Here is a 17,204-nt window from a genome sequence, read left to right on the forward strand (position 1 = left end):
TGGCATCCGTATCTGAAAACCGTTTACCTGTCAGGAGCAACCTGTCTCTCAAATAAGAGCTGAGACAGTAACTGAGAAGGGCTCTGTTGGAGTAATATGAAAGGGTTTCCCACTTGCACCTCTGCAAATTGATCTAGAATGAGAGGAAAGATATTGAAAGATGGTTCAGACTCAATTCCTTCTTATGTCTCCAAAGTCCACCTTCTAAGCTCATAGCACACAGCAATGCTGCAGGTCTGCTAAGACTTTCAGTTACCAGTTTCTGCTCAACAATCTTACAGTGATTCAAAATAATTTGTGGGGTGCATCTACCATCTCTCATTGGAACACAGCTGCAAGAAGCAGATCAGTCCACCATAGTTGTGAAAAAATTACATGTACATGCACATACCACATGAGCTTCTTAAAATTCCTTGTTAATTTTGTTTTCCTTCTGAGAAACAAGTAATGTGGTTTAATTAAAACCAGGAGTATCTTCTTTTTCAGTGATGCAAGATCTCTCACCTAGCTCTGGATTGAGGCTTCGGAGGATAACTGCAGCAAGTCTCTTAATATAACTGAAGAAGTTTTGTACATAGAAGTTCTGCACAGCCCTGTCCAGCATGGTCTGAGCATGTCTGTCCAAGGTTTTCAGCAACAGTGCAATTTGATTAGACACTGGATGTGTCTCTAACTCAGCAGGTTTCAAACAAGACTGCTCCACCAAGGAGGCAAGAACACTTCCTTTGGATTCTAGTTAAAGCAATAACAAAAAAAAAAACAAGAAGTTTGCAATGAAATACTTATCAGTATGCAAGGATTACTGTTCTTTTGCTCACCAAAGCTATGTCCCCACACCCTGCCTGGCATCTTCCACTGAAGTTGAGAAAACCACTTTGTTGGAACAGATTTATTGGATATGACAATGTTTTCCTATCACTGGGAAAAACTTTATAGAAATGTTCCATTTAAGTGTATATCAGTGGCCAATAGAAAAGAATTAAGCAGTACTTTTAATTAATACTCTGCACAGGATGCAAGACGCTAACTGATATAGTTTTACCAGTACGTGATCATTGAAAGGTGACTCACAGCGCAAGCCAAAAGTCTCCCTGAGTTGGTGCAACTGCCCCTGCAATGGCTCAGAGTGTCACGAACATGCTGTAAAGGACATTTGCAACTACTCATAAACCAGCAGCACCAGCTCAAAGGCCTGTGCTGACCCTGGACCCAGGAGCAGCACCAGCCAGAGCAGGTAGGCTCGCACCAGATGGCGCAGAGGCATCGGGAGGGTGGCAGGGAAGCAGCATTTCTGGGTGAGGGGAGAGCAGAATGGGGGTGGATTGGGCCAGAAGGGGGGCAGGACTGGTGGAGGCCTCCCACACTGTATTCTAATCCCCTTCCAGACCCTTCTGCCATTACACTGGGCTTCCTGGATTTGCACCAGTTAAACAGCTGATCTGAGAAGCCCCATTTCGCAGGCTGGGTCTTGACATGGGATAAGGGAAAATTATTCCCTTGCCCTGAGGAGGCCTCCAGCTGCCACCTATCCTGTGCTGTACACAGTGCAGGCCATAGAGCCTGGCTGTGCCAGCACAAGTTAGGATTGGGCTGCCCCTGAACACAACAGACAAACATATAGTGCAAACACCACACAGAAATGTTCTAGATCTTGAAAACAATAATATTAAATTAGAAATGCTGAATCAGGTTCTCAAGACCCTACTGATAAGCAATCTAAAATTGGGAGTGCTTAAAAGTGAGAGATACAATCCAAAGCAAAAACCAAAAATTTAAGAGCAAATGAGTGTGAAAAAGGTAAGCTAACACTCTCCCTTACCTGAAGAATCTTCTACATGTGCCAGTCTTTGCAGGATCTGATCAAAGTGCTGTGACAAAACAATCTGATTAGTAATACAGTCCTCAGCCAGAGAAGGGTAACAAGTCTGCAGTAGATCAGCAATGCTGCAATGGAAGTGACTACTTATTTTCTCATCAGAGATTTCTGTTGGGAACAAAAGAAAAGACCATTAGGAACAAATTTATCCATTTTAAACATTAAAGGAATATTTTAAAACATTTTTAAAGGAACAGTCATGAAGAGGACACCACACACCAAAATGGAACTCAATCTCTGGGCTGGAAAAGATATGTACACCAGCAATGGGTGGTGCAGGGCTTTTCCCTGCTTGGGAAGCCCTCAACTGCTGTCAAAACCAACCTGCTATCAGAGCAGGAAACCTGTGCACAGATCAGACTTTATTGCCTTGGTCAGCAACTGATTTAATGAGAGGGTCACTGGAAAGAGGACAGAACCTCCCTGACACCAACCATTCTTCGAAGTGGTCTACAAGCAAATCCTTCTTCACAGGCACTGCTCTTTTGCCTTTGGTTCGGCAAGCAGGGGGTCAGCTGGTTCTCTTCAGAGCAATGTACCCAGTCCTGGGATCTTCAACCACTAAGGCCTACTTAATCCTATGTGAAATGTAGGGAACTTTATCCCTTGAAGCAAGTTAAAGCACTAGCAGAAGTTACTTTCATGACTTCTAACATCTCGTTGACAAGCAAGAATAAAAATGAAGACTGTAAATGTGGCTTACAAAATGTAAGCAGGGCTTCCTAGGGATTCTGCTGAAGCTAATGATTTCCACAGTCTATGCCTTGTAGTAGAACAATCATTGCCATCTATCATAGTATGATAGATGTATAAGACAGGTCTGTATAAATGTGGTTTTAAAAAATATATATAGACATATATACACAACCAAAAATCTAGTAGCCAGCTTAACAGAACAAAGCTGGCATGAATGAAGAAAAGAGAAGAAGCAGTAACATTACCCGATTTAGGCTGCCCTTGTGATGTGTTGATAATTTTACTAATTTGTTGAAGAACTGCTGGAAAACCTCTCAGCCCACCAGAGCACAGAAGAACAGAATCAGGTCGACGGCCTTTTATTGGATCAGAAAGCAAAGGAAGGAGGAAAAACAAAACACGAACACAATTACCATAGATACTTGCCTATAGGGCGATAAATTTGTCCCAACAGATAGCTCATGAATCAACCCTTCGCCTTATCTGTGGGCCACTCAGGGTCAGGGCTGTTTCAGGCACACTGTGGAGCAGCAGTGGTGCTGCTGGGGAGGGTGATGCGTCATATCGCGCACTTCCCACCTCGAGCAGGGAGCCTAATGGAGCTGCTCAGCTCGCCTGCCGCTCCCTCCTTCCCACCTCGAGCAGGGAGCCTGACGGAGCTGCACTGCTCCTGGGCATTGCAGTCCCGCCCACTCAGGCTCCCTGAGCCTCTGACCTCTCCTCTGGTCTCCTGGTCTCCTCTGGTTCTGACTTCTCCTCCTCCACCCGTGCTAGTCTTTGCAAGGACAGGAAAGGGGAGCAGGAGCTTGGAGTGGGTCCCATGCGTGTTGTCAATGGGGCTTACTCCCAGGAAAGTGCGCATAGGATGGCAGCCTTTGAGCCCAAGCCTATGCATGCCTACTCAGAAGTAAGTTTCATTATTGTCAATGGGGCTTACTCCCAGGAAAAGATTGTCGCTTGAAGATGGGGAGAGAGACGGGAGGGCTGCTTCTTCATGCAGAGTCTACAGCTCTGCATCTGCTTCTTCTGAGAGGAAAGAGAGGAGCCCCCCACACAGCCTCCCACCCCCACTCCTGCACTGCCTGCTTCTCTCTGCCCTTCAGCCCCAGCCCCTCTCTTCTCTCCACCACCCTGTTAAACTGTTTTCTCCCCGTTCTCCTCACCCGCTGTGCCCCCCTTCTCTTCTCCCTTCCCCACTGTCCCTCTTTCTCTGCCCCCTACTTACAAGCCATGGGATCAGGGAAACTGACCAGGAAACTGATTAGAGCAACAGAAAGCAGCTTCCATTTGCACATCCCCCCCAAGACAGAGAGCAGAGCTGAACCGGTTCCCCAGAATCACCCCACTTCTTTAAGAGTGAAACCGTCCTGACAGCCTTGATCCTGCTGTAAATCAAGAGGAGGAAACAGCCCTCAGACCAGGTGAGGGTGGGCTTGTTCCAGCTGCAGGATGCACCTTCCCTGAAAGTGGAAACACTCCCTTCAAATGTCTCACAAACTACAATTCAGAGCACCATTACTTACGAATAACACCCAGGGAAAGCAATGGGTCTGCTTCTGAATAAATAGGGTTTCAGCTATGTGCAGCTGCACTTGGGCACAGCCATTTGCTGTTGCTCGTCTCTGCTGTGAATTGAATTACACACTCCCAGTTGTGTAATTGTACATAACTCCCAGTTGTTCTAAGTTGTATGTTATATGTAGAGCTTCTAGTTTAACACACCATAGTGGATTTGACTCATGGATCTCCTGCAGTGGTTCCCAACCTTTTTCACTTGCATATCCCTTGACAGTCCAAGTCCATAAATTGTACCCTTCACATTAGCAAAACGTTTGCAATAATACAAGCCCTCATCTCCTCTATATGAAAGCCCAGACTTCATGTATTTATCAGTGTTTTCTCTTTTTATCTGTTTGAAGAGCAGAAGACTCTGCCTTTGCACTGTTTTGCACCAGAAGTGTCCTAAGAAATTCTGAGATCACTTTTTTAATGTTTAGTTTTTTTCCTGTGCTGGTTTTCAATCACTGGTTCATGCATGAATTGATCACCAAAAATTAGCTATTGGTGGGGCTTTCACAGTCAACTAGCTACCTCCCTTCCTGCCTTGCTGACCCTGCAAGGCATTCTGGAGCACTGCCATTGGTGTGTTAGCAACCTTCAGTCTCGAAAGACTATGGTATCGCGCTCTGAATCTTTCAAGTACCCCTAAAGGTCCTGTTGAGTGCCCCTGGGGGTACATGAACCCCAGGATGGGAACCACTGTTCTATTAGTATGTTGTTTATGGTGCAGTTACTCTTTGATAGTGTTTACAAAAAGATGGTGAAGACCAGAATTTAAAAGTTTATGAATAAAAATGAATCTTATGATCTTTTACTATATTTTTAATAAATTAGAGACTGTCAGTTCTTAGGTAACAATTACTGGTAGGTTATTTTTCAGGATCTAGCCTAGGGTAAAATCAGACAAAACTATAATCAGACACCCCCCCAAGTTTATGACCCCGACTTATCCGAGGGTCATAGAAAATTCTATGCCTCTTGCCTCAAAACCTGATTCTTACCTCGAAGCCTGCCCTCGACTTATCTGTGAGATCGACTTATAGAGCAGGTCTCTGCGGTGCATTCAAGCTCATGGTTATCATGGGTGACTTTTAACACTACGCATTCAGAGACCTCATAACTAAACAAACAAGGGACACTTACCCTTAGTTTCAAGGCTGTTATGCAGCCTTCTCTCTGCTGCTTCCAAGAGCTGTTTGCAGGTTTTCCACAAGCGACACTGAGTAGATGCCAAGTCGAAGGTGGCCATGGCAGAGGGGCAGAGGCCCTCCAGTACATCACTTAGGGGGTCTGAAGGCTCCAGTTGGATGCTGCTCTTCCAGAAGCTCTCTTGGAGCATAGGGACAAGACCTTCTGAAGGGACAAGCAGCTTATCCGTAACATCCGAAATGGAGTAGAACACCATCCCTTGGGAAGCAAAGAAAACAACAAGCTGTATGAATCACTTTGCCCTACTGCAACTGGTAATGTAGGCTCTCAGCCTGGAGGACATCAGCCTTGCCTCGACTTCAATTTCACTTTGACCAGTTCTGAGAACAAACAGTTCCATTTCTCTTTGAAGCTTAGAGCCATTTTAGAGAGCACTACAGAGCAGAGGCTGCTTATATGCTCACTGTGTCCAAGAGCAAGACAGAGCCTTTGCTTGCAAATACAGCATTTTTATTTCTTCCTCATCATGCCTTGTGTGTGATGGACCATACAAAATACACCGCTACAAGAGCCTCTGGTGCAATCATAATTGAAGTTGCTTTCTACCAAGATACTCTTTACATAGTGATAACATTATGACCCATCAAACCAATCAGCCATGTACAGTGGCCTGACAGGTCAGCATTCCTCACCCCCTGTTCTATTTTCACAATCCCAGATAGACAGTAATACCAACAAGAGGGTATGGGTGGATGTGGCACCACATCTGTTATCACCATAAGTGGTTTGTGATCAGTTTGGTGAGGCATACCAAGGCATGTTTTAGAGCAAGGTTCCCTTGCAAGCTGCACGCATCACACATGCACATATATAGCCTCATGTTGAGCTTTAAGACTTGTTTTCCCCCTTAACTTACAACACTTAAACTCAACTGTGGGTGTGCACCGAAGCTCCCTACCTGCTGCTGCAGCATTCCCAATAGCCTGTAGTGTTGAACGGTCACTGCCAGACCGTTTGAGACTGCCAGGACCCTCTGATGATTGAGAATCAATCTTATGTTCCACTTTTGCCAGCTCCTTGATCACTTCTTGGTAACGCTCCAAAAAAATTAGCTCACCAAAGGAAGCAGAAGTCTCCAAATTAAACATAACAGCTACCTATCATTGTGAAATTGAGAGAGATACTGAATATGTACCAGGTCACATGTACTTTATCAGCATTGATGCTTTCCTGCAGAAAACAAAACAAGCCATTCTCCTCTATTAGAATTTTTTTCCTCTGGAATAGCATGCATGGCTAATTGCCAGGAAGTCATACTTGCAAAAATGGTTTTTTTTAACAAAGATGAATAGCAATATAAGATGCCTGATAGTTTCCTCCCTGCCTCCAGATTTTTCCTTTCAAATCCATGTGGATGACCAGTTCTAGCCTCCTGTTTCCAATACTTCCAGTTTCATCTTTCTTTAGCTTTATAATGTAAACAAAACCCAAATTAGGGGTATATCTTGGACATGGCATGGGGGCTGGCACCCTGGGCACCAGTTGAGAGGAGGGGCACCGGGGCAGACTCACAGACAGTGGCAACATCACTGCATTGCTCCCCAGGAGCCATGAGGCACCACGACATGTGTGCATGCAATCTCATTTCCTGCCGCCCCCGTTCCTTCCAAAGAGATGGCAGGGGAAGCAGGAAGCAAGATCATACCTGCTGCCTTGGCTGCTTAGAGGTGTGCTCTGAAAATGGAGCACTCCAAAAATGCAGCTGAATCAGTGGCTGTTAAGAGGTGGGGGGATCAAGATCACACCCACTGCTGCCAACTCTAACCTGTCAGTGATTCAGATGCATTTTTGGAGCACTCCACTTTCAGAGCGCATCTCTAAGCAGCCAAGGCAGCAGCTGCTTAGAGGCGGTGGGTACGATTTTGCTGCCTGTATCTTTCCCCCATGTCTTCTCCTTTGGAAGGAATGGGGATAGTGGGTAACAAGATCATACCCGCCGCCTCTAAACAGCCACTGACTTGGTTACTTACCCGAAAGCAATTGGTTGTGACATCAACACATCACCATCAATTGCTTCTGCATCTTCGTGTGTGTGGGGTGGGGGGGTGACGCCGGAAGTCACTGCCTTGGGCACCAGATGAGTCTGACATGCCTCTGGCGACTGCAAGTACACAGCAAGTCCAGGATAGCCAGGAACCATAGGAGACTGAGTCCGACGGTTCCCCAAATACATCACAAGTACATGGTAGCCTTCAGAGCCCCCCTTCCACGACCACTTCCATATTAATGTCTGGCAACGGTCACAGACTTACCTGATGAGCTTCTATAAAATTTCCCCTCAAGATACAAGCAACAAGAAGAGATTCTGGTGGGGAAAGCATCATTGGAATGAGCGAGCTCTGCTGAGGCTTTATCCTATACTCCACCTCACTCCAGTCAGATTGCATACTTGCACTTCCTTCTAAAAAACAAATTAAAATATTCATGTACCAGAATCAATGCAAATCCTATACAGGAAAAGTTGTATATAAAGCAAACAGACTATATGTTATTGGGGAGCTACAAAACACATGGAAAAGAATGCACTGCAGTTCTGTACCTGATGTGCTTGCCGTACTTAATTCACTGCTTGCGGTCTCCATTGACATGCCTGAAACTCCCTTCTTGCAATCTGAATAATAAAATAAGGAGGTGGTAATGTGCAGTTCAGCAAGACAAAGTAACTGAAAAAGGTCTTCTAACTCCGTGTGGATAAGGAAGAACAATAGTCCAATACTGTTGGTATGACCCTTGGCATAACTTTTTAAAGTCTTTTAAGGTCTTTAGTCCATGCTTCCTACCCCACTTGACTCCAGGCAATATCTGCCTGCCAGTACAGTCACTGCCAGGGATTTGTACCGCTAGCATACAGGCTGTGCATGTGGCAAGAGGCTTTCAAACATCACAGGAAAGTGGTTTTGGGTAGATCGCATGCAGGGTCAGATAAGGCATTTCAGGGCAACAGTGCACCTCCTATAATTATCATGGAGTCAGTTCTTCCCCATCCATGTCTTCTAAACATGTCATAGCTTATACATGTGTCAGTCTAATTTTGCATGCACATCAATGGCTTGAGCTTGTGTTATGTTCTATCCATTTCCATTCTAAGAGGCAACTGCTCTGCTTACATCTAGGAAGCAGCAAGCCACCACAACAATGGCTACAAGTAATTCAGCTACAAGAAATTCAGACTATTGTATAGCCAGTATTTGGGGAGAGAAAACAACTAGTTTTAAGCAACAGTTCCTTCCTCTGGAGTAAAGACTATGTAAAAATAGACAGAGTAAGTTCTTGCCTCAACAATAAGGAAGAACATAACATAAAGTGAAGAAGTGAAAATATTTCATAAGCGGAAACATCTCTGGAAAGGTTATCTGAACGCCAGCATCTTGAGTCATTATGTTTCGTGGCAATACAGGTAGATTACCCCTTATCCAGACATCCAAAATCTGGATTATTCCAAAATCTTAACATTTTTGTCCAAGACTTGTTTTCTGTAGTGCGAACACTAGAAGGTCTTGTACTCATTCCCATGTACAGTACAGGATGTAAATTCTACTCTCTGCTTTGTGGTGTGTACCTGTACAGATATTGTTGAAAAATGTCAAAGAGGCCAGCAGGCACCCAAATGGGTAACAGTGAAAACAGCAAGAGGCAGTATTTCTCATTATATTTATGCAATTATTCCTAAATTCAGACAAGTACCAAATTCAGAAACCTTCCCGTTCCAAGCAGAAACTCAACCTGAATAAGAGAAACTCAACCTGAACATATATAAGCTTGCATTCCATAAACCAGTGGGAAAATACATTTCAATAGCTCACCAAGAAAGAGCCCTGTCTCCCTAGGAAGGCACAGGTTACCTGGGATGAAGCCAGCTCCTTCTGGACTACACCCAGACAATGCAGTACTACCATCCAAACTATTCTTACAATGACAGTTGAAGGTGTCCTGGTCCAGAGCACTCATTATGACCAGAATTAGTGACAGCCCTATTAAATTCCTACAATCTCTCCAAGACACGAGCAGGAGAATCAGCAGAAGTTGATCAGGTTGGACATTGGCCAAGGATCCATACCTATCAAGGGAATACTTTGTTGAGCTGACTCCTGAACTTTGGTACTTGGTGGTAGTGGTAGCAACCAATACTGCATGAGGAGATGGGGGCACCACTAGATTTTTACCCCAAACCCCAGCAACCAGCTAGCATTGAACATTAAGCTCTGAGAAGGGAGGAGGAGCATCACAGATGGACAGCAAAACAGTCCTAGACAGCTCCTTCAGCTTACCTGGCTTTTGCCTTTGAGATCGAGAGTGTCTCTTCAAGTTGGACCCTCTAGTAAAATTACTGTGGATTCTAGTGGGTGCACGTTGACTGCCTGGAGAAAGAGGATTTAATCATTTCATTAGGCATCTATTATTCCTGATTCTTGTACCTTTTAGTGGCTTTTACCAATTGCTTTGTAACTAGAAGGTAGATGCTTACAAGCTTTCTAGTTTTGTTTAGTGTCCGGCAGAACACCAAGGGCTTTTTTAGAGGGACTTGAACTACAGGCAAACTAGAAAAATACACAGGTAAACACTGGAAGGGTCTTACTGGCTCTAGAGGACTGACAGGAATGACAGAGAACATCTTTCTGTTTCTCAGTGCCTTCACAATAGGTTGCCTGCAATGTACATTAAAGGGCCTACATCACAGGCAAGAACTGAAAGCAATACTGCTACCAAGAACATTCTTGAAAACTCGTACTTGCATTTCTGTTGCTCGTCACTATTTTGTGTCGCCACTGAGCTTCAGAGAGGTACTTGGACAACAGCTGCATGCGGCAACCAAAGCCATCTTTGTTTACTGACAGATTCAAGCAATCTAGCAATGCTAGCTCTTCATGAGGCATATGCCTTGAGTCCCATGGCAAAGAGCCTTCGATTTCTTTCAGCTCATCCAGGAGCACTTGGAGAAGGCCTTCCATTGCTATGTCATCCACTAAAAATCCACGAATATCACAGGTGAAGTGCTTCAAATCTAGATAGCTTGATCTGAAGTTCTTGGCATTGGATTCCAAATCATGCAGCACTGGGGCACCATTATGCTCTCGAGATACACGGGCAACGTATACATCAGGCCTCCGTTTAGGTCTTGCAGAGTGCTGTGGACTGGCTGGGGTGGAAGAACCCTGACTTGCACAATACTCCTGTCTCCTTGCAACGACATCCTTCTTCTTAGAGACGTCCTCTTCTGTGTTATCCTCTTCCAGTGGATCCTCACTGCAGAGGTCACTGTAGGAGACAAAGAGCAAGGAGAAAATATTCTCCAGAAGCTCCAAGCGTAGAGGAACAGGGACCATTCTTAAGAACTGCTGGCACTTGGTGAGATACTGAGTAAAGAGACCTGAATAATCTGCATTTGCAAAAACAAAAATTAAGACCAAATGAAATATTTCCTTGCCTCCTATTATAGTTCACAGGTTTACAAAGACAGGAATTCTGAATCATTCAAAGACAAGACAACTAAGCACTTTTAAAACTATGCATTTGTAAATAACCATTAGTCAGGGTGCCAAATGGAAGGAAGAAAAATTCCCACCTATTCCCTATGTTGCTAAAATCAATTTTGTTTCAGGGAAATCATACAGCCACACAAAAAAAGAATTTGGAAATTATTTAATACAGAGCTCTACAACTTCCATGCAGTGCTGACATCTTCCAAATGCATTAGCCTGTATCAACCAGATTACAGCACCACAAAGGGGGTAGATGTTGATAAGGGGGAACTAGACCAAGGATGCCTAAAGGAAGGGGAAGGAATTCATATCTAACCAAAACACATATTTTTATTTATTGATATTTGGACACACATATTACTGCCAAGTTAGCAGCCTCAAATGAACCCATCTTGAATACTTTCAATCACAATATATATGCATTTTCCTTAAATAGCAATCATGCTGTTTTGCGCACTTGTAGAAATTGAACATTTGCAAGTCCTGTGATGGCTTATACTTCCAGTTCAAACCATAAAATCCCCATGCAATCAACAGATTGGTGCACCAAAACCTCACTCCCAGTGTGAACTGGTCCTCAACTTGTAATAGCTCAATGCTTGCTTTGGACTAAAAAAAAAGTCTTAGAAAAATACTTCTTTATTGGGCCACCTGAACTAATTTATGCTCACAGAAAGTCTTTTTGCAGGAGCATTGGGAAAGGGAAAGAAAAAAGAAAGCGTGCATGAGGCTCCCTGGCTCAGTAAAGTCTTGCAGTATCCACAGAGAGATACATAAGGAATTAAACTTCTGTAGCAACTTCTCAGCATTCTGCTGCACACTGCATCTCTGGGAAGCCTTCACTGAAATGCAGGGTGCTGCAGACTCCATTCCTCACCTCCACACATACCCTCTCACTTTGCTATCCTTTCCTTTCATAACATGCCTCAAAAAATCTGCATGTATAGAGACACACCTGCTAGGTAAAGGGATGAGACAAGAAAAGACAAACACAGCGTCCAAACAAATGCTGCACAATGACAACACAAGAAAGAGGGCTTAAAACTTACAATGCCTCTTCTACTGCACAACATCATTGCTTACTATCCCAAAGATACTCATTGAATAAAAAGCACTTGATTTCAATTACTAGGTATGCACAAGTTACTAGACCTGGGCAAAGAAGTCGATCAGCAGCTTCATTTTGATCAAGCAGCTCATCAGGGAGGTCACTAGCAAAGCAGCTTGCGCAGTCCTTGCAATTTGTGCGCTTGTGTGCATTGACACAGAGTGCATATATAGCATATTTCATGGCACAAAATCCCCGGAAGAGAACAAGGTTGCGTTGCTGACTCAGGAAGCTTGCAGATGGCACCACTGTTGAACCTAAAAAGGAGCAGAGTGTGGAATGTTGAAGGGATAATGAACAGCAGACTGCATTAATGTGATAGAGGGTAAGACTACTTATGTTACAGGATGCTTCTCCATATATTCTTTCTGTGGGTCACAGAGCTGTTGAAATGTAGTAGCTAGGAGTATGAGCTGAAGTTCCTCATACAAATCTCATCTCAGCCAGACTCACTAGGTGGCCATTGGTAAGCCATATTCCCTAAGCCCCAGTCCACACCTGGGACACAGAGGTAACAAATGCTGGCCCACCTCACAACATTGTTTTAAGACAGTGCGCTGTGTGCTAAATTGTGTGCTGCAGTGCCCAAGGGTGAGAGAGAACTCACAGGATGTCTCCGGAGGCTTCTTCTTACCAGCTCTCCCTGCCTCTCCTGGGCGACACCATCTTGAACTGCACCACCACCTTACCACCACCTGTTTGTATGAAATCGTGTGCAATTCGAGATGGCATCGCCCAGGAGAGCCAGGCAATGACACCACTGAAGCAGAGCGCTGCAACTGCAGTAAGGTTGGGAACCATTGTTTTTAAAGAATTTTGACACAATGAATTTGAGAAACTTGGAATACTTCAAAGTGCACTACCTCAAAGGCAAGTGGTGCTGTTACACTTCTGTCTCTAATCATTTTTGCTTTGCTTTGTTCAGAAAGTATATTATTAAGGCACACACCACACCAATTATGCTTTGCCTCATTCGTTAGCTATGTAACAGGGAGCCAACTCAGGTACTGAGCCTTCAACATTCTGCCCAGCTCAAGTACTGATCCTATTTCCCTCAGCTCAATATTCTCAGGTCAACATTCAGTCACACTGGGAGGGCAACATGTTCAGCCAATCCACAGATTTGGATAAAATCCGCAGGATGGATAAAACTACGAGTCCTGAATCCACAGATAAACAGTCTGGACCTATACATTTTACTGACAAAGCAGAAGAACTTCCGCCTTTAACTAGAGTTTTGCCACAAATGTCAGACCAGCAGGAATGCATAAACATATTGTAATATAGTGTAGAGTCTTAGGCAAACATGGTAGAATTTTGCAGCCTGGATGGTCTTATGTGGTCAAAAACAAGGCACCCTTGTCATTACAAGGTTACCTTCTCCCCTTGGCAGTTCTCCATAATGAACGTGAAGTTGTCTATTTTAGATGTAAACAATGTAACCTGTGATAAAATACAATCGGGCCAATTAAATCATCATCATTCACCCTCACTATGGATCAAACATACACATACGGCAGTCTATTCCAATCACATTCTGCTAGGTTATGTTGAATATTTGTGCTATTTTGTCCTTGTAGGGTCTGCGGACAAGCCTATAAACCTACCATTCCCAGTTCCCAGACACCCATCTGGGTATCAGTGAAAAGAGCAAGAGGAAGCATTTCTCATTATATTTTATTCTGCAATCCAGACAAATCTGAAATCCCGACACTTTCCCATTCCAAGAAATCCAGATAAGGGATATTCAACCTGAACAAAACAAGTGTATATCCAGCTGTACTTATACAAGTATTTTAAAAACACACTCATGCTAGATAGACTTTGAGACCATATCCACACCTCTTAACACACTTACCTTGAGCTTTGGGATCTTTGACTGGAATTGTCTGAAGAAGTTCTATGACAGACTCTTCATTCAGGGCCACAAAGTTGGTAAGATGGTAGAGAAGGTAAAGTGAAGAGTGGCAGTCCAGGCTGTGCAAATGTTGTAGAAGAACCTTCTCTGGGATGATATTACTACAACAGAAAGGAAGCCTTGCTTCAGTGGCAGCAAAATTAGCTCCCAAAATTAAAAATGAGCAGAATTAGAATTTCATAACATTCCTATACCTGATTCAGATTAGTATTTTCATAATACATATATATTTCATATATGATGTATATAATTGACATATACATTTTAAGAACTACACAGAACAAAAACAACTTGCAGAAAGTGATCAAGAGAACTGGTAGTGACAAAAGCAGACACATTATTTGCAAGTTGCATGTCTTGCATCAATAAAAATATTTGTTACCCTGCCTAACCTGTCTCCAAGGAGCCCAGAGCAATGTATATGAGGTATAAACAGAAAGTTTAGAAAGTCTTGCATTAATCTGCAACAAAAGCCAATTATAAAGACCAAAATTCTCACATTACTCAAGCAAGCATATAAAGCTGCTTACATGGATAAAATCAGCTGATCATGTTTTCATTGCCAGTTTACAGGATTTGAATTCTTTTGTTCAGAGTTTGTGAAGCTATGGCTCTACTATAAACTATAAACCACAGAAGAAGTTGGGATATTTTGTCAGATACTAGAACAAGAGAGGGGAAGAGGCAGACGATCCAGCTGGTCAAAGGCAAGCTGATGGACAGATGGCAGGAAACTGACACTTGGAAGAAAAAAATCTAGGTTGAACAATATCCTGTTGCCTTTTCCCAGCTGCACATGCAGAGGGTTCATTTGTCTCTCCAATTATTTATAGAAGCAGTTGCTGCTCTTGAAGCTGTATTTTCTCCCTCCCTATTTCCACTTCCAGTCAGAGACCAATTATAAACAAAAAAACCATGTGCTGATAGATTATGGAATAATAGTCTGAGGCCGAGGCCACCCAACTGGCATGGAATTCTGGCAATGGCAAAAACAGATAGTTCAATACTGTGGGATACTTCAGGCACAACCCTAGAAATGACTTCGGCCAGCGCAAGTCCCTTGGGCCATAGAGGTGCGCTGACACACAGCGGCTTCCCCACTGAGTCTTGTGTTGGCCTGGCTGGGTCGACCCAAGAGGAAAAGGGAGGCGGGGAGGAGGGTGGGCAGTGGGCGGCCCCAGGGACGGGCAGGTGGGGAGCAGGAGGCAGGGCTGGAATCCGGCAGTTATGCCTGATCCCAATCCCCATTCCCAGGGAAACAGAGTGGCTTCAAGTCACTCCGCTCTCCTTAGACTTGCACCACCTCAAGAGGTGGCCAAGTCCAAGGAGACCCATAGGGGCCATGGGTCCTTACCCAGGGGCAAGGCTAAAAGTTTCCCTTTGCCACTGGCTAAGCCGCTTATGGCCACTATCCTGCGCTGGATACAGTGCAAGCCTCTTGGCTTGCCTGTTCCAGTGCAGGATAGGATTGTACCCTTCTTATAGTAAAATGCCATCATTGTGAAAGTTTGCTTGTGGATCAGAGTAAGAGCTTCACGTTAACCTCTGTTGGGGATCTATCCAGTGTTTTTTTGACTGAGTTAGCTGTCAACAGTCTACTATTTCAAGACAATTCATATGCAAGGTGGAGCAGGTTCCAATGGGGAAATAATACTGCATACAATTCAGAAGGTAGAAACTACTGCCAAGGATTACTTCCTCCTCTTAACAGTTAAAGCAGCACTGTACATGCCACTTAACCTACTCTTTTTCACTCCAAAAGTTATAGCTACCTGCATGACAGATGTCATACAAAACAGAGTGAAACATCTAGATGTCAGTTAACAATGAAGCTTAATCTGAATAGGACAGAAATTCTGTGGGTGGAGGTATGGCTACACCCCTGCTGTGGATGTCCTGTACTCCTCCAAATGAACAGGTATATCACTTTGCTCCTGGACCCATCTTTGCAGGATATGGCTGTGGTTAAGAGTTTGTTTGTTATGCACCACTTACAGCCATTACTGGAGAACACTGAACCTGCCTTTGTTACGCATGATCTGATTATTTCCAGATTAGACTAGAGGCACAGTTTATGTGGTGATGCCCTTGAAATCGCAACTGGTAAAAATGGAGCATCAAGACTGCTATCAGGGACCTGTTTCTTTTGATCACATCACACCAATATTACATCCGTTACATGGGCTCCCACTTTGGTCCCACTGCGCCCAATTAAAGATGCTTATCTTCAAAACTCTAAATTGTTTGGAATCAGGATTATCTAGAGGACTATCCCCTTCCACATGAACCTACCCAAACATGGTGGTCACTTGGCAAGGACCTGCTCTACAACTCTCTGTGGTCTGGCGAATGGGGAAGCAAGGGCCAGACTGTCTCGGGACACTCAGTTGACCACCTCATTGGGAGTACTTAGATGACAAAACAACCTTTTAAAGCATGCCTCTTAAGGAACCACATGCTGATTCTGATGACACCTGGCATTAGTTTTGCTCCTGGGCAGTTTGCTATTCTGCTTAAAATTACTCAAATATGTAATTACTCGACATTCAGATTGTTAGGCACCCTCAGGTTCCCATTTAGGATGGAACAGACAGAAATACTTTTATACATAAAAATCAAAATATATCTTTGAATAAGACAAGGAGCGCTGTATCAACTGCTAACACAGCTGTATCTCTACGCTGCAGCACAGATCATTCTAAATATGGTAGCTCAGAGGAAAGACAACCTTAATCAAGAAGAATCAGCTCAGGAGTTTTCCCTGTTGTGTTACCTATTCTGTTGCATGCACCATTCTAGAACTTCCACTTGGGCACACAGCCCATCACAGAAGCCTTTTAATACTGAGTCACTGCAGAGGCCCTGTTGCCAAGAAAGGAAAGAAAAATCATATCAGGTTTTCTTCCATTGAAACAACAACAAGAAGCCCTCCAATTCCTCAGCTAAACAGTTGTCTGGAATTGAAAAGAAACGTGCTTGTCTTTCCTCACATCCACTCTGAGGTCTCTGCTTGCCTGAGATTTGTGAAGTGTCCACAGCAGTGATTTTGCTGAATCTAAGCTGCGGCACTGAGTCCATCCTAGCAGAATCAGGAGGCGACTGAGGGGGCTGAATTCCTGCCTCAGTAAGCTGCTGAGGCCAGAAAAGTCTTCCCTTTTCAATAACGTTAATGCTGTGACCTGCGGATAGGGGGGAAAAAAAGCACTCATTCAAAGTGTGGAATAACAGAGTGCAAACAAGAATAGCTGATGACACTGAGCAGATGAAGCATTGATGTTGTATAAATGGAAGACCTCACAGAGATTTTTATTCAGGTTTTGCATCTCAAGCCTGCAGGGTAAGGGTCTCTGAAGAACA

The 17,204-nt window shown here is 43.9% G+C and overlaps 1 protein-coding gene across 1 annotated transcript in view; it reads right to left on the reverse strand.

Annotated features, from left to right (window-relative positions):
- The window catches only part of ZFYVE26 (zinc finger FYVE-type containing 26), a 69,954-nt gene that overhangs the window by 41,946 nt on the left and 10,804 nt on the right, over positions 1 to 17,204 (reverse strand). The window contains exons 7-20 of the mRNA XM_066632809.1: positions 16,862 to 17,026; positions 16,621 to 16,709; positions 13,788 to 13,948; positions 11,974 to 12,186; positions 10,071 to 10,718; positions 9,610 to 9,699; positions 7,881 to 7,952; positions 7,594 to 7,742; positions 6,240 to 6,438; positions 5,276 to 5,539; positions 2,818 to 2,928; positions 1,820 to 1,984; positions 505 to 732; positions 28 to 133 (exon numbers count right to left, since the gene is read on the reverse strand). Of these exons, the coding sequence (XP_066488906.1) occupies positions 28 to 133; positions 505 to 732; positions 1,820 to 1,984; positions 2,818 to 2,928; positions 5,276 to 5,539; positions 6,240 to 6,438; positions 7,594 to 7,742; positions 7,881 to 7,952; positions 9,610 to 9,699; positions 10,071 to 10,718; positions 11,974 to 12,186; positions 13,788 to 13,948; positions 16,621 to 16,709; positions 16,862 to 17,026 (2,660 nt within the window). The remainder of the gene's footprint in view (positions 1 to 27; positions 134 to 504; positions 733 to 1,819; positions 1,985 to 2,817; positions 2,929 to 5,275; positions 5,540 to 6,239; positions 6,439 to 7,593; positions 7,743 to 7,880; positions 7,953 to 9,609; positions 9,700 to 10,070; positions 10,719 to 11,973; positions 12,187 to 13,787; positions 13,949 to 16,620; positions 16,710 to 16,861; positions 17,027 to 17,204) is intronic.

Source organism: Tiliqua scincoides, chromosome 1, assembly GCF_035046505.1.
Source record: "Tiliqua scincoides isolate rTilSci1 chromosome 1, rTilSci1.hap2, whole genome shotgun sequence".
In the NCBI taxonomy this organism is placed as follows: domain Eukaryota; kingdom Metazoa; phylum Chordata; class Lepidosauria; order Squamata; family Scincidae; genus Tiliqua; species Tiliqua scincoides.